General features: G+C 44.5%; 1 protein-coding gene across 3 annotated transcripts in view; it reads left to right on the top strand.

Moving 5' to 3' along the window:
* Positions 1-24,220, top strand: part of LOC146869338 (solute carrier family 12 member 6-like) — an 836,907-nt gene that overhangs the window by 212,567 nt on the left and 600,120 nt on the right. For 2 of the 3 annotated variants that reach the window (XM_085651026.1, XM_085651041.1), the window contains exons 3-4: positions 18,674-18,805; positions 21,751-21,897. In XM_085651026.1, the coding sequence (XP_085507152.1) occupies positions 18,674-18,805; positions 21,751-21,897 (279 nt within the window). Of the gene's footprint in view, positions 1-12,175; positions 12,496-18,673; positions 18,806-21,750; positions 21,898-24,220 lie in introns of those variants that run through there. The other variant, XM_085650987.1, reaches the window with a different exon arrangement.

Consider the following 24,220-nt stretch of genomic DNA (forward strand, 5'->3'; position numbering starts at 1 on the left):
ATTGGTAATTAGTATTCCGTGTTAAATTATAATGCATTCTGGGATATATACTTTGTCCTCCTTGTTTAAAAAGTAGACTCCCGTAATCAAAGGGAATATAGTTTAAAAAATTTAAATAAGCAAATCCCAGAGCAAGGCACACCGGAGTGCGATGAGGGAGAGAACAGGGAGTCTGTGGGGCAGGAGAATAGAGGGACCCTAATATTACGAATGGCTGTTCTTCTTTAAGTCACTTGTAGCATAAGATACACGCCGAGCGGTGTCACGGCGCTAGCTGGGACTTTGCCTTGCTTTGCTCCGTTTTGCTGTGATGTACCTGTTTGCCGGGCATACTGTTTGTTTATTTAGACATTATTGAATCACGCGAGTTGGTTATTAGTGTATGTGTGAAGTTTTATATAGTGCCGGACATTATCCAAAGATTCTAAAGCGCTTTAGAAGCGACCAGTCACAGCTTGTTCACAAACTCTACGCGAGTTTCTTGGCTGCCTATTTCCCCTGAGAGTTCCCCTATGCAGTCATACCGTTAATGTTTCCTAGTCCTACATTATTTAAAATCATATATAGTTTTACAATGTCAGAAAGATGGACTGTGTGTTCATCTTTTTTCCCCATCATTTATGAATACGCAAAAGAGCAATGAGCCAATACTAGCTCTGCTAGATACCAGTCGTGTGGCATACGAGGACCTCCATGGAGAATAAAAGCTGAGAGACTTTTGAACACAGCCTGACTACGGGGGACAGTAAAATCTGGAACACATTGTGGAAGGAGAGAAGCAGACGCAGCTCCGTGGGTTGCAAACAGAAAATTGCTTCACAACATAGCTGTGGCACGATCATTCTGCCAGAGTATGTTAGAGGATTTACAACAGATTATCAGTGGGCCTGAAAATGCTTGTGGCTGGCTACAGAAACGTAAAACAGAGGGTGTCAGACTGGCACCAGAATGTGGCCGCCTGTGGAATGGTAAATAGGTGAAGAGTGAGGAAGCTGGATGGTCAACGTAAACCAGAATAGACGTTTGTAGAAAGTAAAGAATGGACACGGGAGTGGGAAAGGGTCCAAAAAGGACAAGTATTGGCCGCACGCGCGCCTCGTGATTAAAGTAAAAAAAAAAAAGACAAGCCCGGCGGAGCGTGGCGCGCGCGCTTGGGGGCAGGGGAGCGCATTCCAGGCGGGGGAGCGGACCCTTTGAAGTGCTCCCAAAAAGCGGATTGCATGGCGGCACGATGCGCGTGATTGTGCGCGTGCTAGCAATGCAATCCGCTTTTTGGGAGCACTTTTAAAACCCGCCTACAATAGTCTCGCTTTGCGATCGCTTTCGCGATAGCAAGGCGAGACCTAAAAAGAAGTCATTTTGATAAATGACCGATAATTCTCATGCTGGTATGAGTATTTCCAATTTAGAAAATGTGCAAATATGTACTGTATCTAAACTCTATAATTTGTTCCCATTTCAGAAATACATAGGTGTCTTTCATACCGATTTTTCCATGTATACATTTTCCCACAATAATTGCTATATACCCGGAACATAATAAACCATTGCAAATTGATGCTCAGTTTTTGATTCTGGGTTCGTCGGGTTCTTGGTGAACCTACAAGTCCTATATATCCCCACAACCAGGAAGGTCCAGCGGATGTAACGGTATATTGCTTTCAAAGAGCTGTCATAATTGGAAGACGTTACAGGTGAAAACGTTGACACAAATTGCTGTTTTGTTCAACTAATTTTCAATTTTTCCTATATTTAACTGTTAGTTTCTATAAAGAAACCTTGACGAATCTACACAAATGACCCCTTGCTGAATTCAGAATTTTATCTACTTTTCTAAAATGTATAGCTTTCCAGGATCCTTTATTGCTTTCACACCCATTTCTACCATTAACTGGAAGGAGGTTGAATGTCCCAGACAAATGCCAAAACTGTGTAAAACATGTTGGTTTTCTGACAAAAGTCTGTCATTCCCTAAAAGCTGGGAAAGTGGTGATTTCAGCCCCACAAACCCATTTTTGATACCATTTGCAGAGAACAACCCAGACGCTTTCATTTGCAGCCTGTTTTTCCCATTTTTCCCCCCAAAAACAAATTTTGCTGTATTTTGGCTAATTTTTGGGACTCCTCCAGGGGAATCCACAAACCCTGGGTACCTTTACAATCCTCATGATGTTGGAAAAAAAGGACGCAAATTTGGTGTGGATACCTTATGTGGTCAAAACGTTACAGGGGCCTAAGCGCGCAATACCCCAAATAGTCAAAAAAAAGGCTTAGCACAGGGGGGGGAAAAGGCCTAGCAGCAAAGGGGTTAATGGCATCAGAACTTTCCACAGAAGCAGCATTACAGAGATAGACTTATTCATCCAAGCATTTATTTTACCACTCCACAAAAGCAGTGTGGTGCCTCGGCAGCAGTATGAAGCACTGAATAAATGCAGCTACAACACAGTGCAGCTGTACTGGGTGTTATGTTTTAGTGACAGCCCTGAAGCCTTTTAAAGCCTGAGGCTCTTGGTTCTAATCACCACTCCAGTATTTGGAAGTAAATTGTGTGAATCTATGCAAATTTCTTAATCTATCGAAGTATAATATTGTAAATAAGTAAGGAATATAATACAGTGCTAAATATGTGAAATGTAATTTCATTGTGAATTACTACCCAACCACGTTTGCCCTTTATAAATACCATGAATACATCCTTGCAATCCTGTGCTACACTAGTTTAACAGCCAGCATGAAGCAGTATGATACTTTCCTTTACTGATGAGAAAAGGGCCCATTTGTTAAATATAATCCCCCGATGTCTGTTTGAGTAATACAGAAACGCAGGAGTTGCTGCTACGTAACGCAGTCGATGCCAACACCCACGAAGCAATGTGAGGCCTCCGCCCTCTGGCCCCACACCCCTTTGGCCGAGCCAAGGGCCGGGGAGGTTTCGTTAGCCCGGATCAGTGGTAATGCTCGCCCTCTGACTGTTGCCCCGGTGCCTCAATCACGGATAGGCCATCGTGGCAGCCGTAACCTGCCTCACATCTCATCCCAAGCGTGGTTTCGAGTCTCACAATAGGGCCGCTCTTAGGTGCTTGCCATGTGCGGCTGGTACAGGGCACAAAGAGACAGGGGCGCTGTAGGAGATTGTCATACCCCCCATCCATCCTGACACGTTATAGCAAAAGATAGAAACCCCTCAACCAATGGGTGCTTTCCACCCCACAGAGACAAAACATATTGCTGCTCTCTGGTCTTCCGCTTCGTAAAATGTATTAAGAAAGAAGGTAAGCAGAAAATAGTCTTTTTTAACCAAATTCTTCATCTATGTTCAATATCGCAGGAAGAAATTGAAACAAGCATTGAAAACGCAATAGGTCTCGCCCTCGTTTAAGTTAAAGCAATTTTGTTTGTAATTGGGTGGCTTTTTAGCTGTACTTTTTTTAGTGTTTTTCAAACTCATGTACATAACATGCATATCTATGCATATATGTATATGTATGCATGCATTTATATTTGTATTTATATAGATAAGCAGATGTGTATATATATGTTTATATATGTGTATATATATACATACATATATATATATGCATATATATATTCACTGAAAAAACCATAGGTTTCACACATGTTATAGTTAGCGGAAATTTTACTGATAAAAAACCAGTGAAATTGCCCCGTTATAGTTAGTGCTGGCAACTATAACTCACGCGACCGCAATCCTCTGCTGATGCTAATACTGTATTTAGACACTTATTTGCCCATGTCTTCTTCCATACATTTTTAGCTATACATATATTACAAATATTTTTTTTTCATAAAGACACATATGTCATCAGCAGAAGATTGCGGTCGCGTGAGTTATAGTTGCCAGCACTAACTATAACGGGGCAATTTCACTGGTTTTTTATCAGTAAAATTTCCGCTAACTATAACATGTGTGAAACCTATGGTTTTTTCAGTGAATTTGCAAGGTTTTTTAAATGCTAATTCCTAACTATAACGTGTGTGAAACCTATGGTTTTTTCAGTGAATTTGTACGGTTTTTTAAATACTAAGTTACTTTACGCCATTCGAGGCGTGCGCGCCCACTTAACGCAGTTCGTTCCGTGCACGGTTTTTACCAACTTTAATAAGCCCTGTACATTTGGTGGCCTTCGGCCACCAAAAGCACAGGGGGTGGGGTCAATGTGGATAGTGTTTTTTTTATTTCGATTTTATAATTTCATGTTGCCAAAATTTAAGTTTTTTTACCTATTAATAAGCCCTGTACATTTGGTGGCCTACGGCCACCAAAAGCACAGGGGGTGGGGTAAGTGTGGATAGTGTTTTTTTTTTTTTTTTTTTTTTTTTTTTTTTTACCGTACGCTTACGGTAAGCGTACGGTAAGCGTACTCGGCGAAATTGCCGAAAAAAAAATAAAACCGTTTTTGCTCTTGGGGGATGTTTGGGGACTCCCTCAACATGACTATGTGGGAGGGAGTTGTCAAAACAGCCCCGTAACATGTTTTTGGCCATCTTGTTTGATAAACAACACTCAGTGCGAGAGACAAAATGGCGGCCGCCGCTTCCTGGTTTCGGCCGATTCGAATGTTTACTAAGATCTAAGAGCCAATCAGAATCGCGCTCGCGCACGCCACCGTACGCTTACGGTAAGCGTACGGTAAGCGGGCTCAGATATATATATTGATTTAAAGGCTATTTTCTCAGAATCTACTGAACAGATTTACACCAAACCTACAAAAGGCACTTCCTTGACCTAGGGACTACCTCTCTGCCAAATTTCTAGTAATTCTGTTCAGCCGTTCGGGCTGTAGCTCGTTCTAAAGGTCCTATGGAAAAATGCATGGGAAAAACGCGTTTTGGGACCCCCCTTTTATCTCAGCCCCCGCTTGACGAATCCCCCCGAGACTTTCAGGGTAGGAGCGGAGCGTAGCGCCCCACCTATTTTGAGAAATTCGCGAGGATTCATCGACCGGCGCCAAAGTTATTCAAAATAGAATGTTGCGGATTTCCTATGGAAAAGGGGTCCTAACTATAACTACCTACTGGCGACCGCCAGTAGGTAATATATATATATATATATATATATATATATATATATATAATATATATATATATATATATATATATGTACGTGCCTATGTGTGCGCATAGAGAGGTAGAGATAGGTAGTGGTAGAGAGTAGTAGAGAGAGAGGTAGAAGAGTGAGGAGTAGAGAGTGAGGAGTAGAGAGTGAGGAGTAGAGAGTAGAGTGTGAGTAGAGAGTGAGTAGTAGAGATAGTAGAGAGTGAGTAGTAGAGTAGTAGAGAGAGAGTGAGTAGGAGAGTAGTAGAGAGAGAGTGAGTAGGAGAGTAGTAGAGAGTGAATAGTAGAGAGTAGTAATAGAGAGAGAGTAGTAGGGACAGAGTACTCGAGAGTGAGTAGTAGGGAGAGAGAAGTAGGGAGAGAGTAGTAGAGTGAGTAGTAGAGAAGAGAGTAGTAGAGAGTGAGTAGTAGAGAGTGAGTAGTAGAGCGAGACTAGAGTCAGTAGTAGATAGTAAAGAGGGAGTAGAGAGTAGAAAGTGAGTAGAGTGAGTAGTAGAGTAGTAGAGATAGTAGAGAGTGAGTAGTAGAGAGAGAGTAGTAGGGACAGAGTACTCGAGAGTGAGTAGTAGGGAGAGAGTAGTAGGGACAGAGTACTCGAGAGTGAGTAGTAGAGAGTGAGTAGTAGAGTGAGTAGTAGAGAGTAGTAGAGAGAGTAGAGTCAGTAGATAGTAGAGAGTGAGTAGGAGAGAGTGAGTAGTAGAGAGTAGTAGAGAGTAGAGTAGTAGAGAGTAGAGTGAGTAGTAGAGTGCAGTAGAGTAGTAGAGAGAGTAGAGAGTGTAGTAAAGCGTAGAAGAGAGTAATAGAGAGTGAGTAGTAGAGTGAGTAGTAGAGAGTGAGTAGTAGAGAGTGAGTAGAGTGAGTAGTAGTGAATAGGAGAGTGAGTAGTAGAGAGTGTAGTAGAGAGTGAGTAGTAGAGAGTGAGTAGTGAGTAGAGAGAGAGAGAGAACTAGAGAGTAATAGAGAGTAGTAAAGAGTAGTAGAGAGTAATAGAGTGAGTAGTAGAGAGTAGTAGTGAGTAGTAGAGTGAGTAGAGTAAGAGAGTGAGTAGAGAGTAGTAGAGAGAGAGCAGAGAGTAGTAGAGAGAGAGCAGAGAGTAGTAGAGAGTAATAGAGAGTAATAGAGAGTGAGTAGTAGAGAGTAGTAAAGAGTAGTAGAGAGTAATAGAGAGTGAGTAGTAGAGTTAGTAGAAAGTGAGTAGAGTGAGTAGTAGTGAGTAGTAGAGTGAGTAGTAGAGTGAGTAGTAGAGTGAGTAGTAGAGTGAGTAGTAGAGTGAGTAGTAGAGAGTGAGTAGTAGAGAGAAGTAGAGAGTGAGTAGTAGAGAGAAGTAGAGAGTAATAGAGAGTAGTAAAGAGTAGTAGAGTGAGTAGTAGAGTGAGTAGTAGAGAGTAGTAGAGAGTGAGTAGTAGAGTTAGTAGAAAGTGAGTAGTAGAGAGTAGTAGAGTGAGTAGTAGAGAGTAGAGAGTAGTAGAGAGTGAGTAGTAGAGAGTGAGTAGTAGAGAGTGAGTAGTAGAGAGTGAGAAGTGGAGAGAAGTAGAGAGTAATAGAGTAGTAAAGAGTAGTAGAGAGTGAGTAGTAGAGAGTAGTAGAGAGTGAGTAGTAGAAAGTGAGTAGTGGAGAGTAGTTGAGTGTGAATAGTAGAAAGTGAGTAGTGGAGAGTATTTGAGTGAGTAGTAGTAAGTGAGTAGTAGAAGAGTGAGTAGTAGAGTGAGGGTAGTAGAGAGAGAGTAGAGTAGAGAGTAGTAGAGTAGTAGTAGAGAATGAGTAGTAGAGAGTGAGTAGTAGAATGAGTAGTAGAGAGTGAGTAGTAGAATGAGTAGTAGAGAGTAGTAGAGAGAGAGTAGCAGAGAGTACACATATACGAAAGACATGCCACACCACTTACATTACACTCCAAGCATAAACACCACACAGGTACATAAGCCACCGATAAAAGACATAATCCCCACTCTGAAACTCAACAGGTGACCACCTACATGGACTGTCCAACTAATGAGGAGAAAGCACATCCATGACGCTCCCTCTGAACACCCTCCTCCCCCCATGCTGTCACACGTTCCCACCATTACATGCACGTGTTTCCTGCTATGCTATGTAAACCAGCACCCGAGTGCGTGAGTACTGGGCCCTCTCCCTGCAGTCAAGGGACAGAAGGTCCGAATCCTGTTAGCGTTATATGTGCTGATTAACATGTGAATGACACAGAAACCAATGGCTGAGACCTCCTGCCCTCTCTGCCCTAAGCTGTGCGCGGAGGTCTGGGTCCTCACTGGTTGCTTTGTACAGGCACAAGAAAGAAAGCACATTCTGAAAGGAAAGTCCGGAATACGAGGTTGATTGTAGCATAATGTAACTATTGTGGCATGCCATGATAACGTCTTAAGCTAGTTCTGGCGTTTGTCGAACATACTGCATCTGGGGTTTGTAGTTTATTTATTTATTTATTTATTTTTAAAACCTTTATTGACAGTTCAATCAAGAACAGGTATGGGCCTACAACCCCCCGGGGCCGGCCGCTAAGCAATCAGAGCAAAAACAGGCAAATGTAAACACAGGCAGCACTTCGGGGAGGAGAATCGTAATGCTAATACTGTGAACAGCGTAGGTAGGGCACCAGGAGAAAAAGGTTTTCATTTTATAATAAAACAAGGCAGAAGGATCAGGTGCCAGACAATTTTCAAACAGCAATTACAGATATGCAGAGTAATAGACAGAAACGATTTGCAGCAATCTGTTAGGTCAATGGCGCAAACACAAGAACATCAGGATGGGGAAGAATATCGTAAGCAGTGGCGCCTGCAGTCCCCCGCCAGAACTCCCGGAGAGCACCCCGGAAATTGTGGTACACATGGAGCGGCAGCGAGTCATAGCAAAGGAAGTGTATCACGCTGATCCCAGAAAAAGAAAAACAAAAAGAAACAGAGAAGAAAAAGGAGGCCATGGAAAAAGAGAGAAAAGACTAAAGAATCCCCTCCCCCAACCCCCCACCCTGCACCTCTGCAGATGAGTACGGCCCCCCCCCCCAGCAGTGTGCCTGTCGCCCTGGAACCAGACCCGAAATATAGGAGAATAGGGAAAAAGAAGTAGGAAAAGAACCCCACCAGACGGGGGGGTAGAGAGAGTATTAATAAACTGGAGGAGGGCCTTCAAAACATACCCCCGGCTTCTCCCTCCCGCACGGTAAGTTTCCCCCAAGGTGAACAATAAACAGCACAAAATCGATCTTCTCAAAGAAAGATGGGGAGCATTATGCACCTATTATGCTGTTAGCTATGCCAGGAGAGCACGCAACCCCTGAGCCCGCCCGTCCACTAGATGACCACCCCTGAAGGATCAGCCTTATCCCTGACCACTCTTTGGAATTCTGCCCATGCCTACCCCTCGACCCAGCACCATATCCGATGTTCCAAGGTAGAGGATTGTCCAAAAACGTCCGAGAAGCGACGCATACAGGTGGGATGGAAGTCTCTGAGCATCAACACAGTCCGCAGCGTGGAGAAACAGGCTTCCCAGTGCTGCCCCAGGATATGCACTGCACTCAAGGTCCAGGAAGGCAGAAGCAGCCAAAGCAGACAATAGTTGCTGGAGTTGTCCTTGGGTCGCAGGAGGGCACGTACGGGACGAGGCTACCACATCCCACTCAGGGCCAATGCCTCCGGGACAGATCAGGCCCTCAACTGGACGAACACACTGTAGCATACTGGCCGGAGTGTCCAGTTGTGCACTAACCTCAGGGGTGGCCGCCAAAGTGTCCTCCTGTGCGCAGTGTGAGTAGTCCCTGTGTACGTGCGGACAGGCGGGTCGCCATTGCCCCAACGCCGACGCCACACCGTTGAGCTTACTCCCCAAGACCCCGACACCATGGATCAAGGAGGAGTGAAGAGCACCAAGGGCCTCGAGGAGGTCGCCGTACCCCAGCACAGCTCTCTGGGATCGCGCCGCCACACTCCCAAAAGTCGCACTCTCACAAGCCCGCTGCGACCCAGCGGACAGGATGGTAGGCTTCATCGCAACAAGATGTCCGCCAAGTATGCCCGACCCTCACCGGGGCCGGGACCCTGGGACAAGCGTCTCGATGTCCACGTCGCTGGTGACCGGGTTCCGGGGGCAGGCAAAAAGTTATCCGTTGCGTGGTCACGGGCAACAGTCGTCCCCACTACGGACCAGCTCCCGTAAAAATCCGGGGGCGGCCCTCAATGATCCGGGCAGGATACGGGCGGCGGCCGGGCAGCTCACTATCAAAGGCAGGGGCAGCCACCGGAGGATCTGAGAACTGCACCCCCGGGCATGCACCCGGTCCGCTACGCTTGACAATAGAAACGACCACGACGAAATGTAGGCCGAGTTTGGCACCGCTCCGGTGGACCGACTCCACCCAGTCACAACAGACCTCTGTTGTTGACATGCCACCCGGCCACGGCGTCCACTCGAGGTCCCGGCTCCGGGGCCGCACAGGCCGCAAAGTTCAGATGCACATTTCTCCGGCGGTACCGCAGCCAGAAACCTCGGAGTCACACAGTCGGGTGCCACTCTCCTTCAGAAACACGACCGCGTAGCACAGGTTGAGGATCTCGTGCAGGATATCCGTGCGGGATGCGGAGGTTCACGGAGCCGGGAGTCTACGCTGCCGTCCCGGTCGCCATCTTGGCTCCTCCTCTGTAGTTTATTTTTTAACATCGTAAGTATTTACAGAGATTATATTTGCTGTTGGCTAAACAATCAAGCATTAGCATAGCCAATAGGGCTCGCCTTTGGGACCTTATAAGTATTTAGTTATGCAGCACAATATCCTTGGTGCAACAACATCAAGTGTTGCATGACTAAACACTTATAAGGTCCCAAATCGAGACCTATTGCCTATGCCAATGCTTGTTTTTGTTACCCACCACTCCCCATACGCTCCTTGTTGCTCTCTGTTCTCTCCCCTCCGCTGTGGTATAGGTTTCTCCTCCTATTCAGTTGTGTTACCCCAAGCTTTCCATTTTTATGCATGTTTATTTATTAGCTTTTTCTGCAGGGCCTGGCAGCATCGATGTTGCTGCTGCGCCCGTCCTTCCCCCTAAATGCGCTTTGTGTATATGTTATTGCTTTCTTTAGTTTTGGGGATGGCCACGACCTTAGATGTAGAATACTTGTGAGGGCTCGTCGTCCCCTTGTGTGCTCTTCCCATTTTTCTTCCGCTCACTATGTGGCCGTGGGCTATAAAGAGTTCTGAAAACGCTGGATCTGGTTGCATTGGACGTCCTGTGAGGCTCAAGATTGTCTACCAAGGAAAACATTTCAATTGTCTCCCAAACTGAATTTGCCCAAACTTCTAGAAAGCTTGCCAATAGAGGATGCCTACACTGTGCGTGTGCTATGAGTATCTGGAATGTGTCATCGGGGTTATCTATGTGGCCTATCAGCCAGAACTGCCGACTCTGGAACTGAAGAACCAGGTTTAAGTCTTGTCTTTGGCTCAACATCCTGTCATTCTAGGAAATGACGTAAACTCCTGGTACCATAAAAACAGGAAAGAAGCGCGTGATCTCATGTAAACACCGAGAGGGAATGAAGAGCTACAGCTTTGCTTACAAAGACCTCTAGTGTATGGGATTATTTCTATGCCACCTGCCGATGGCTCCTGTTTGGACAATGAAGTGTCGATACACGTGCTGCACTTTTATTGTTCCTTTCTTCATAACCAAATGAGTCCAGTTAGTAGTGTCACCATAAGCACTGTTATTTTTGCCATCTTAACATCCACACGAAACTTAAAACTCAGCAATTTACATGCTCAGTCCCTGTTTAACTGGTCATATGCACCACTTTACCGTCATCATGCACATACATTTTGTTTGAAGAACAACTAAGGAAATAAACAGTACAGTCCGACTCCTGGTTTGAGAATTATTCCTGAATTCAACAAATAAAAAGTAAATACATACAAATAACAAGCGCGGCCAATGATGGGACGGACAGAAGATGTGCACGCGGCGGGTGCCTTTACTGGCAGCGGGAAAAAAAAGTCCACAGAGTATCACGCCGCCAGTAAAGGGGACAATACCCGCGTGCATCTTCTGTTTCAGTTTGTCTCCCCTCGTGCACGCTGGAATCGTATGGATTGCAAAAGGCCTCTCATGGCAGTGCAGCGCATGCGCTGCTTTCGCCAGGCCGAGACCTAAAAAAAGAGGAACGCGCCTACCAGTGCTGAAGCAGTTGAGTTGGTAGTGCATGTGCGACATTGCCTTCAGTTACGCCCATTCACAAGTATGGTGAAAGGCAGACGCACAACGCCTATTAGGCTCAAAGGGCTTCAGCGCCCCCTCCCCCTCGTGTGTGTCAGCCCGGGCTGAGACCGCTTCCCGGGCACCCACACCGCCGCACCCGAGTGCTTCACAGGTCTTTAAAAGGCCATTTGCTTGTTAATGAGGCTTTGTTGTTTTTTTAACCCCTTCTTAGAGCCCTTGCATCTCCACTCTGCCTATTGCTGGAAGTATCAGCCCCCCCCCCCCAACTTTTTAGTAGCCCCCCCGACATTTGGCTCTAGTTGCACCTCTGGTGAAAGACATAAACTGTACGTTTGATACTAAGTGTTTGACTTTTGTCCTGCACTGTGAATTCAGCATCGACGTCTCTATGGTGCTCGTGTTTATATCGGGCATATTTTGCATGAAAAATGGTAATGACCTCGGCTACCTAGGCAGGGGCGTAACACAGGCCCCCGCAGCCCCCGTGGTGCGGGGGGGCCCCCAAGTCTAGGGGGCCCCCAGTCCTGTCAAGTATCACGCATCAGGCGCGACACAAATGCATTTCAGTGTGGTCATTCGCATTACCGCACTAAAATGCATTGTCATGCATATCTACTGTGACTCTGAAAGCAGAAAGTGTGGCAGCTACAGTGCACCGCGCCCCCAGTGTCGTGCAGTGCGTGCGCTATGAGGTCAGGACTACTGGCAGCCTCATAACTCACTCAACTTCACCAGTGCTTCAAATGTATCACCATTAATTATTGGGTTCATTCCCCCACGGCACGGCTCTGACGCCTGACGTCATGCTGCAACGACTAGAATGCCGGGCCCAATCAAGTTGTGCTAGTACTTTGCAGCGCCGTGGGGGACGTCACATCCTGCTGCTGGAGCGCGGAGATTTGAGGAAGAAGGTGCCACTTCGTGCTGGCCGTTTTGCGGAGACGCCGTAAATTCAATCATGGTGCTGTTCTCACTACTGCTGCAGGCACCTCACACTGACCCGGGCTGTCGCCTTGCCTGTTGCTCAGCTGTTCATTCACTCCCGCCGAAATTATTGCAGCCGCCTTCACTATTTCTAAATAATAAACTAATTACGGCCTCATTCAGACTTAAACTACTGGAGCGTTGTGGACCTGTTGTTACCGCTGACCCTGCTGCTATGCGCCCAACTTGGACTTCACCAAACTACGTAAGTACTTAATTGACATTTTTCAGTTTTCCCCAACCTACTGTGCCACGTGGTGGAGATTCAGTTGGCCTTTTCACGAGACACCTAGTGCGAAGGAGATTTCAGGCAGGCCCTTATTTAGTCCGCTATTCAGCCAGTGTTCCAAACACACTAGAACCTTTGTCCAAGGGCGTCCTTTCTTTTGCAGTTTTTTTATAAGGCGCGGAGGTGACCCGAAGGTATTGAAGAGTTATACTTGCGCCACAGTTTCATTACAAGGTCACATTCATTTGTTGTTTGGCACGTGGAAATTAACTAATTTTCCCAGAATCACAAGATTTTGGGTTGTTTCGTTGAGACTCGAACCTGACTCTCAGTGCCAAAGTCAGCAGCCATTGATAATTTTTCCATGGCCAGCACCACCATGTTCTGCATCGAGAATGCAGAAAAAAAGAACAGATTTGGTTTGCCTTCTTATGTAATGCTATACCAAATTGTAGCAGCTGATGCCCCACACCACTCCTGCAAGGCTTACGTGACGATGGAGCTACTGTACAATTCAACATCATAATCGAACACACAGAGGTATCCAAACTCAGAATGAGGAGGGGCGGGACTGGGGGGTACTGAGAGGTAAGACAGATTTTGTAGCCATCAGTTTTCGGAGGATGCCCCATTACCTACCATCTCTACATAACAGCTTTCTGCTGTTTGGAGTCTTCCTCTAATTGCATCACAGGCAAGCAATCACCAGTCAGTTCCACAGAGCTCAAAGGCCACTTCAGATTACAAGGGTACTAGGTTGGCGCCTTTCCATTTCTGTTACTTTGCAGCAGTTAACGTCTTAGAGTTTCTCGTTGCTCAGATGGGTGTAATTTCTGATATTTATATGTTTTATCTTGTCTTCATTGCTTGATTTTGTTTGCAAGAAAGTGTCAGTCTTTCAAATGTCACTCATAATTACACTGAAATTACGAAAATGTCACACTCCGCAATCTGAACCCTTGGCAGCTATGGGCCTCCTCAGCACATAGAAGACTGGCTGCACGATTTGCCTGGGAAGAGTCTCCGAGGCAGAGGAGCATTTCAATAAAGATAATGACCTGCCACCCATGCACTGCAAATGCTGGCTCTGTGCACAGGCAGCAGGCCATTATTAAAACAGGCCCTCTTATCTTTCTGCCACCATGACCCGGACCCTTGTAGCTATTCTTGCCGGCAGGCCAATGCTTCTCCGGTACTGATCTGGGCCTGACACTCTGCACCAGGCACTGACCTGTCCGAAGGGCAAAAAGGCCTTCTGGGATGGCAGTGCTAGCAACATATGCATACAAAAGACACACAGAATAGACAGGCCAAGCTTCACAAACACAGAAGCGCACCAAAAGTAGCGGAGCAAGCTTCATTCCTAGTCCCATACAGTAAAGCAAAATAGACAGCGGCAGTGAAATCTTTACACACACACACACGCCTCATTTTCATACAGAGCTACTGAAAAGCCATTATCAGTCCAAGTGTCTCAAGAATGCAGTGAAATTGTACGTCATCAAAAGCTGGGCCTATATGGCGATCTGCGCACCTGGCACCATCGAACCTCGGAAAAAACTCAAACAGTTGTTGTTGTTGGGTGATATCACAGCATCTCACGGCCAGAACACCCTTGCTAGCATTCTGATGCTTTTTTGTCTCAGTCCCAGTCGCAGATGCTTTTTTGTCTCAGTCCCAGTGGGCCATATTCAAGCAACTGCCAAACATCCCTTACCAGCACACATTCTTCTGGCCGACCAGCGGTGATTTTCGTGGTGCAGGGCAGGCTGCACAGAGCACGCACGTGCGTAATGGTAGTGACCAATCACTGTGCTTACAAATAAAATGGCGTCCAATCAGGGTGAATCAGCCAGCCTCATCATAACTTGTAAGAACATCAATTTGCTGCTGAGTGCCCTTGACCCACGTGTGCATCGAAAGGCTCATGAAAAAACACAGGGAGCTGATACTATGGATCACAAAAACAGGTAGTTCGCTCAAATTTTATAATAAGCTGAAGTGCGTGACAATATGTTTGCTTGCTGTAATGCAGTATATTGACTTAAAATGCGTTAGTATAACGCAAGATGTGTGACACTTGGCAGGGCTCTCTAATCATGAACCTGGATTGGGTTTGTTTTATTGTACTGGTTGTTTTTTGTCATCAGTTGTAGCTTTCAGTTGCATTTTACTATATTTTTGTATGTACTGACCCTTTATTTAAGTTAAATTACTTAATGTGCATTGAAAGTACGTTTGGGACACTCATGACATTGATTTGTCTAATTTCTGAGCGCATTTATATTGATTTTACAAAACATACAAAAAAGGAATGACTAGGGTAATAGTGTCAGCCAAAAGAGGACATTTGATGCACAACAGGTTTAAGGGTTAGAGTGAAAAAGGGTGCTGTTTTTAACTTGCAAGGATTTACATAGTGCCCAATTATTTCCATTTGCGAAGCTTGCAAAGTTTCCCATTGCAATCCCACAAAGTTTGTATCTGCATAGTGTGATAATTTCTACTGCATAGCCATATATTTTTTCACTTTCAACAAAGCAAGCCAGGATGAAAAATGTGTCTGCGAGTTTACCTTTTGCCGAGTTTTTCTATGTGTAATGACATTGCAGAAGGAAAGACACAGGCCTCAATCTCCAAAGGTTTTTGCTATAAATTAATTTTGTAGTACTCCTGGCTTATGCTTGAATTCTGTGAGGAAGGAAGGAGTAAGTTAGGAACAGTCTACCTTATGTCTACAATTCATGAGTAAGATAGGAGAAGTATATGTGCAAGTCTCACCTACTCCCAGCAAATCTTTTGTGAATTGGATCATGGGACTCAATTCACACACGGCCTGATTCACAAAAGGTTTTATTATGAGTAGGTATGGGATATTCTTGCAGTACTCCTGGCTTACTTCCAAATTTCATTAATAAACCAGAAAAACTCTTGGCTTACTTCTGGAATTCAGTGCCAAGAATACACGCCATTCTCTGGTCCCCTCCTACAACATCAGAACCCATGAAACCCTACCCACCCTACAAAGACTGACCTGGTCCTGCACCCATTTATCACCTCCTAATAGCTGATTGTGAATTGAAGCAGATTTGTCCACAGAAGGAAGGCTCAAGATGTTTTTTTGGACCTGGTAATTCCCAGTTCACATGTTAATTCACATTCTAGAGACCAGTACTCAGAACAGTAGGATTCAGGTCTGGATATACCATCTGGAATCGCTCTTTCTGGCTAGATAGTCTCCTGACATCTCAATCCAGACCACCTGTAATTGGGGGCTTAATGTTTCCTTTCTTTTAAACCTGTTCATTTTCTCTGCACCAGTTTTGGGGACACCTTGAATTGGCTTACCCTGAGTGCCTACCCGACGACCCATGACTGCTGCATGTTCTGCTTTTATAACCATAGTGAGAAATACCACTTTAGCTTTCAAAAGAGACTGCTGAGTATTTTAATCTTGAAGAGAAATATTAGTTCTCTCCTACTGTGGATCTTTTTTTAGCAGGAACTCAAAATAGACAAAGTAAGAGGGGATGAAGTGTTATCTCAATTTATGGTACCATGCCCCCCTTCAGGCTTGAAGAGAAGAGTAACAAGCTATTGCCTATACTATTATGGTTTCAGAGAGAGGTTTTCGAAACCTAGAATCATGATTTTGATCCTGGCTTGAAATGCCTTCATAATTGCATACAAATGACATTCACCCCCTTAGAGAATCTATCTATCTAGTCCTCTGCATGTCTAAAGACGTGTACTCCTGCCCTGATGGCTCTACTGTACTGTTGTCTGTATCCCTAAGGCTGATTTTTTTTTCTCATAGGTGATCACAGATCATGCGGGTGTGCCATGACACAGGTCTGTTTCACGGTATGCAGTCTTGTTGGACCAGGTGGGGCACCCAAAGTGCTATCCTTATAGTGGTGGAAGGCTACAGCCTTCGCCAGGTTTTAAGCAGCACATGCGCCGTGGTAGCAGCATACTGTTTAGTGATCAGTAGTAGTGAACAGATCCTTTTTACCCTGTCACTGGATTGAGCCCAACAGGCTCACTCACTTTAAAGTTCCACTGCTACGTGCTTAACTCACCCATGGCCTACTTCAGGTAGATGTGCAGTGCTGCGCAGGAGCAGTGACTCTGCGCTAGATGTGTGTGCCTGGGAAGGGTACAGTACAGGGATTTTTATATGCTGCTGCCTGCTGTACTTATTATTGTTTTAACAGTGACTTTGAAATATCTGCACCTTCATGCACAAACCAAAGGGGCATCGGTTGACTAAACTGGTTTGATTTGTGTATGCTGCTGCCTGCTGTACTTGTTATTGTTTACAATGTCATTGTGAAATATTTGCGTTTTTATTCACAAACCAAAGGACCATAGTCTGATTAAACTGGTTAGATTTGATTTTTGTATGCTGTTGTGCTGGTTATTGTTTGACCAGTCACTTTGAAATATTTGCGCCTTCATATACAAACCAAAGGGGAATTTGTTTGACCAACCTGGCTTCATTTCTGCATACTGCTGCATTTGTTTTTATCACGCACTTTGATTAAAGTGTTTTCACCTTGGTGCAAGAAGAAGGGGGGATTGCTTTACAAAACACGCTTGAGTTTTGTATATTGCTGGATTGCTGATTCTTTTATTATGCACTTTGAAAGTATTTGCACTTTTTCCTTTGCTTCACCAGCTACAGTTAGTATAGATTCTGTCATTAGGTACTTGCTAATATGGTTTGTTTTTATCCTACATGATGCGTTAATGAGGGAAATGTTTTCACTTGTCTATAATATGTGCACCTGAAATCGTGTAATTAGCTCTGTTTACAATACAGAAATGATAAATACAGACACACATCTGCATCAATGTTCTGAAGCATCCAAGCAGTTTTCATCCTCAGCCTTGTGTGCCTGCCTGTTTATGCCCTGCTTCCTAATAAAGCCCTGATGGTAGATATTGAAATTGCATCCTCAGTTCATTTTAAATACTATAGAGTGGTTCATACAATACAAAATCCCTGACAGATGCAAGCGTGTGGCATGCAGATAATTCACACCAGTTTATTTCTCTTGGAGCTGGCAGGATACTGGGTTATATCTTGTGTACTGCTCTTGTATATTGTCAGTCAAGTCTGTTAAATTTCAGATTTGGGTTTGTCTTTCAAAGTTTCACGTTATTTTCCATCAATGTCAATTCTAATTCAGACCCTATGTAGTTGTTCTTTGTTCTGTAGCGATATGCAGTTCCTCAAACAATAGGACCGCTCCTTGGCATTGCTTTGATTCCGGTCTCTGTTAAATAATCTGCTCTTGACAATAATGTTGAAAATGGCGTAGCTTATATGTTAAGAGTGTTTCTTACTTTCTTATTCAAACTTTGAGTACGCGATGTAGAGGCATTTCATTAAATATTGGAGGTTTCAATTCAAAATATACCAGATTTTTTGGCGGTGGGGCAAAGTGGTGGGCGGCCTCCTCCATATACTTTGCAGGGGGGCCCCCTCAGGTTTCGTTACGCCACTGTACCTAGGTACGTTTACCATCGAAGTACAGGGCATAGTCCTGTTGTTATTGAAAACATTGCTTTTCTCTCTCTAGCTTCCCATTCTACTTCACATAATAGCTGTTTTCTTAACTTCTTTTGTTCCATCTCCTTTCTCTTCTCTGTCGCGCAACTTCTCTTGTCTGTTCTTTTCTCTATGCCCTCATCTTTTAACCCCTTCCATGCTCATGACGGAACGGTTCCGTCATGAGCCACGGTTGAGCTGTGCTCATGACGGAACCGTTCCGTCATGAGCCCGCCCGCGCTCGAACCCTTCAGCACCGCGGCGGAATTCGCCCAGCGCTGAAGGGGTTAAATGCTTTTTTCATTTTCTCTTTTTTTGTGTTCTCTTTCTATTTCACATTCTCATTCCGATATACTCGGCTGCCACATAAGTTGTCTTTTCTTCTTACCATCTTCTTGTTCTGCTCGTCGTTCTTTTTCTTGTTCACTACCCTTTTTCCATCTGTCTTTCTCTCTTTCACAAAATTGTTTTTTCTACATCTTTCACACATCTTTCTTTTGTCACTTTCCTCTCATCTTTTACATAGTTGCTCCATTTTCGAGTTTATCTCCCTCATATTGTCTCGCTTTTTATGTTTTTTTGGTCTGATTATTTTAGGAAGAAATGGATACCAGACCCAAGGTTTCATCGCTCCTCAACCATCTGGCCAACTACACCAACCTGCCACAGGGAGCAAAGGAGCATGAAGAGGCAGAATGCTTGGGGGAGGGCAGGAAGAAAACCTATAAGGTGAGAAGTGGAGAGTGGCTGAGGATGTCACAATGAATAATGAGCACAGTTGGAGAAAGAAGAGTTTTATTTGACGCCCATTTGCTCCTCATGGGATGTTATATTATGAGAAAAATAGATCTCAAGGACCCCGTTAACATCTATCACTCACTTGTTAAGCATAGTATAGCCCCAAATGTTCCAGCGGATGTTAACACATTAAGCTGTCTTTCTAAAGTCCAGGATTGTTCTTGGCTGCTTCAGTGGCTCACGGTTGTGTGTCAAACGGAGGTCCTCTGCTGTTCTCCTTTGATGTAAAATAACAATTCCTAATTATAGTTTGCCTGCAAGTTAAGGCATGCGAGGTCAATTTGTATTTCTTTACAAAAAATTGCTTCCCATGACCCGTTTTACAAGGTGGCTTCTGAGAGGACACAGACGGTACATTTTGAGACACATTACCTTAGGATTTCCAGATCACTCCATGAGGTCTTGTTGGCTCTTCAGCCCTTTCTTCAAGTGACGCGTTCCAGGTTAGTGATGGCGCACATGGGCAGTGCCACGCCATACTTCTGGATAAGGAAAATAGGAGTTGCTCTCCCTCATCATGGAGGGCATGTTATGGCTGCTCTCTCACATACCAGAGCTCAACAACTAGAGGGCAGACAACCCAATGAGGCGTCTTAGCCCCGCACGTTCTTAATGCTTAATTCCGTCTTTAATTTCCAAAGCTGCCTTTGTCATTTCCCAGAATATCCTGCTCAAATGATTCACGTTCAAAATGTCCAAGGTGCTGCTGGTGCCGACTTGATGTGGAAATTCAGAAATATGGATGGACGAAAAGAAGACTTTAATTGCTGGTGGAAAGACATGGAGGTTGAATGGGAGAAACATGGAGTTTTTCTTGGCCTCCTTCAAAACAAATCTACTCTTGCTGTAACATCTGCCATAGCATTTAGCCAGCTTGGAGCCTCGTGTGCCTTTGAACCGTACTCTTGGTTCCACCGGTGCACGGCCTTCTTTTATCCAAGGTGCGGACTGAAACAAAGGCCTTTTCTGCTTCAGTTTGTTTCTGCCTTCACTTTTCCTCACTTTTGGAAATCCTGCTGGAACTTCATATCTGGCATTCTTTGCTTTTACCTTCATAAACCCGAGCCACTGCCTGTAATAGATTAACTGGTCCCTTTAGAAAGCAGCGATGGTGCATGAGCTAGGTTCGGTGCCACAGCTGCTAGATGGATGGCTGCGCACGCCCCGCAGTGACATCACCTGCATGGGACAGACCCTGCACGCAGTGTCAAATCACTGCATGGAGCTAATACATCTTCATTGGCTTCTTCTAGTAGTTTTTTCTTGGAAAATATGTGTAGGGTGGCCCTTTAGCTTCTCTCCTGTACATTTTGCAAGCAGTACACTGGGTGTTTCCTACCAAAGTAATGCTTGATTTGGCCAGGAGGTTCTGCCAGATCTAATTCCCCTCTTTCTTTACCCTTTGCTATGGAATCTACCCCCAGGTTGGCACTGGAGAGAAACCAGGACCCAGCTGTAGGATAAAACTACCTTTATTGTGACTTTGTTACTTTGTCTGTTGGCCTTTGATTAATAACCCCCCCCCCCCCCACTGACAGCCGTAAACGAAACACTGCGTAGTATTGTGTGATGTAGCAAAGAGATAAGGTGGTGGTGGGTACCTGGTGAACGGCCCCTACTCCATCTATGGAATTCACCTGCCCAATAGTGCTCTGCAGCAAGCCATGAACCAGCAAAGGACAACAGTGTGCGAGTTTCTCTCCAATGGAGTGCTTGCTGCTCCGAATATGTTTACATAGGTGATGGTAATGCGGAGGTACAGTCTACATGTTTATGGTTCCACTAAACCCACTACAGCGGTGCTTTCTGTTCCCACTAGTGTTGATGCAGAGACACTGGTGTCATGGGAGAGGGCATAAAGGCTCACCAGGCCTGATGTCGAGTTTGACCAATGGGCTGCTCTGTTACAAGCGTGATGTATATCACGTGCGCCTCATTACAAGTGCATTATGGGCTATGGCACTTGTAATAAGAGGGACAGGATCTCTGTCAGCTTTGTGACAGGGTTATCTCTCTGCCAAAGGCCATAAGTTACTATCAAGTTCTCCATTTTTAGCTGACTCTTAATGCTCCTCTCAGCATCATGCTTTTTTAGATTAGTCACTGTGCGGTAGCTTGTTCTATTGCTAATTATGAATAATAATGCCATGAAGGAATGCCTTTCATTTTTTCACAGTAGATGATAGCATTGTTTTCTATCTATATATTTTCAATATGCAATAGCAGAGGGAAACTGCATGTGTCTTGTTGCATGTCCTGGGAACTGGAGGGTGGGGGCCACCACTGAGAAGGAACATGTGCTTTATGGCCAGCAGTAGAATAGTAGTCAAGTTGAGCAACCTGCACTGGGATGTGTATCACAGAAATATTGTTTGACAACAGCTTCAACTTTAAGCATATGTTGTGTCAACATTTGAAACTGAATACTGTAATGGCAGTGACAGGAATTGTGTGATTGCTGCACTGTATAAAATGTTGTGCCTAGTTAAGAGGGGATTATCCGAGGAGAGTATCCTGCTAAGACGGCGTGGGCATTTCGTGGAGGTCTTATGGGTTAGGAAGATGGTATCAATATTTGAAGTCACGAGCTATGGGCGCTGTATAGACCTCTTATGGAACAGAAGCAGAATCTGCATTAAATTAATGATTTAAGAACATTTATTTAACTGTGGATTTTATGAAAAAGTTTAGCAGAATGGTTCAGCAACATCATCATATTTTTCACAAATTCATAAGTTTTTAACTCTTTCTGCTACACAATGTATTTAACGGCTGGTATATCCACGGAGAATGGCAGATAATTAGTTACACCATTTTCACTGCAACCGTTACTAGATCTGTTTCCCAGGCTGACTTTGGTCTTTCTTCTCTGGCAGTCTCCAAGGATGGGAACCTTCATGGGCGTCTACCTCCCTTGCTTGCAGAACATTTTTGGAGTGATTCTCTTCTTGAGGCTGACTTGGGTCGTCGGAACAGCTGGTGTGCTTCAGGCTTTCAGCATTGTCCTCATGTGTTGCTGTTGTGTAAGTGTGATATAATACAATACAAAATAAAACCATGGACAACGTAATATATACCAACTTGATTACACCGGGGGAGTGCTTTACTTCTCCTTTCGCATTTTTTACCTCTCAGTCTATTACTTTAAAGTTTACTTCTCGAAAACAATATTTAAAATATTTTTTAAATGGCTTAAAAAAACAAAAATTGGGGAAGATGCGGAAAAAAAGTACCAGGAAACGAAAAAGTTGAAAGGAAGATTAAAAAAGGCAGTAGAGAGTTCACCCATAAGAAAAACAAGGACAGAACAAAAGGAAAAATATCAAAGAAAACAAAAGGGAGGTGGGGTGAAAAAGAAAATGAAGAAAACGAAAAAAAAACAATATGGGGCTTACTCTCAAAAGAAAAAAAAATGAGTAAAAAGAAAAACATAAAATGAGTGCAATTGAAACTCTTTATTTCGGTAAAATACAATAAAAGAAACATACGTTTAGGGTAGACATCATGCATTCCAATTTAAGAGGGAACAAGCCTGTATATGTTAAAAATAAATACAGTTAAGAAATAGAACTGGTTATCAAAAACTGTGAAAGCGCGCAATAGGATACCTAAGGACAATAGTTATCATATAATTCGTAGCTTTTAAGCCACAGACAAGCCAGAGATTACTGTGCAACGTGGCAGTATCCCTTATCTAAAGTGCAAATGCATTCGTTAAATAGTTCTGTGGTCCTCAGACCATAAAATTACGTTCATAGGCATCACACAGCAAGATTAAAATAGTTGTTTAAAAACTTCAATACTCCCAATAAGAACACATTAATTAATTGGTACTTCGGTTAACCTGAGTTCAAGGGTAAGAGAAGACTATTTACATTTTAAAACTTTAAACTAGTGACCATTGCAACGATTAATCTTGATAGGACGGGTCATCACATCTAGAATTCTCAGGGGTGAATTAGGAGGATTGCCAGTGCCTTCCTTCTATTTGCCCAAGAGTGGCCTAAGAATTTCGCAGTTGCGCACACGAATAAGGGTCTTGCATCAGATTTCCAGAGGCGCAGGGCCACTCTAGAATCTCGAGTTCCAAGTTGTCTGCCAACTGGGGTTAACCATTTACCCCTGGGTTTTGCCTATGATGTGCAGGCAAAGAGGACATGCCTATTGATTAGTGCGGGCAGGGGTAACAAGGGCAGCCCTTAGACTGGGCTTTGTAGTACAGCCAAGAGTTTATAAATACATTGATTGGCAGACTACCATGCATGAATTGAATGTAGAGCTTCCGGTCTGCCGACACCTTGATTAAGTCAAGGTAGCTTTCTAGAGAGCGGCTGACTTTGAAGTCTCTAAGTTCTTCAGTTAGTCTGCCCTGGTTACTATTAAAGCCTGCATTTTGTTCAACCCATTCCCAGTATAGTAGTTTGATCTGTCTTCTGGTATGGGTTGCTGGGCAATCAATATGTCATGGTAAGCCAATGCTGGACATAAGGCTTTTAACATGTTTGATCCAGCCTATCTTATTCGTGGTGTCTAGGGCACAGACCTCATTAAAAGCTGCGAGATAGGGTGTCAATTCGTTGGTAGCAACAATCCTCTGCCACAATCGCAGGGAGCGGAGCTTTGATAGATCACTAATAAGTGTAATGCCCATATCGAGCTTTAATGGGCAAAGGGGAGTGCTTTGCAGGAGGGGGACCAGATTTTTGAGGAACTTGTTCTCTAAGACTGTGAGGTCGCTTACTCTTACCATGCCCCACAGCTTGACCCCATATATGGCACTGCTCACAGTTGCAGCTATACAGTTTTAGTGCTGCTGCTATTGGCTTAGTGTGAGAGAGACAGTTTTCCTTCCTCAGGGCCCCGGTTACCTGGGAACATTTATGGTAGGCCTTGTTGAGATGTCTCCAGGCCATACCCTCAGACAGTTTGATTCCCAGGTAATCGAAGGAACTCACTCTCTCTAAGGGGATATTGTCTAAAAGCAGGTTCCATTTGAAAGACTTATGGGGTTTCAGCAACATTAGCTTCGTTTTGGAGATGTTTATTTCAAGGCCCCTCCCATCGTAGAAGAGCTTGAATTGATTGGTCACAATGCGGGTTTTAACTGAATGCATGTCCATGGTAGAGATTTTTCGAACATGTGAGAGGAGATCACTGACGTGAGCCCTTGTTCGTTTGCACTGAGGATCTTCACTGCAGCAGAAAGCCCGGAGGACTCCATTGCCCACATCCCTTAACGGCTGGAGCCGCCACCGTCACTGGGTCTGTGCCAGGAGGCGCATTTAAGCCGTTCCGGGCTCCCGCAGCATGGGAGCCCTTGTTCTTTTGCACTGAGGCACATTACAG

This window comes from Triturus cristatus, chromosome 1_1 (assembly GCF_964204655.1).
Source record: "Triturus cristatus chromosome 1_1, aTriCri1.1, whole genome shotgun sequence".
Taxonomy (NCBI): Eukaryota; Metazoa; Chordata; class Amphibia; order Caudata; family Salamandridae; genus Triturus; species Triturus cristatus.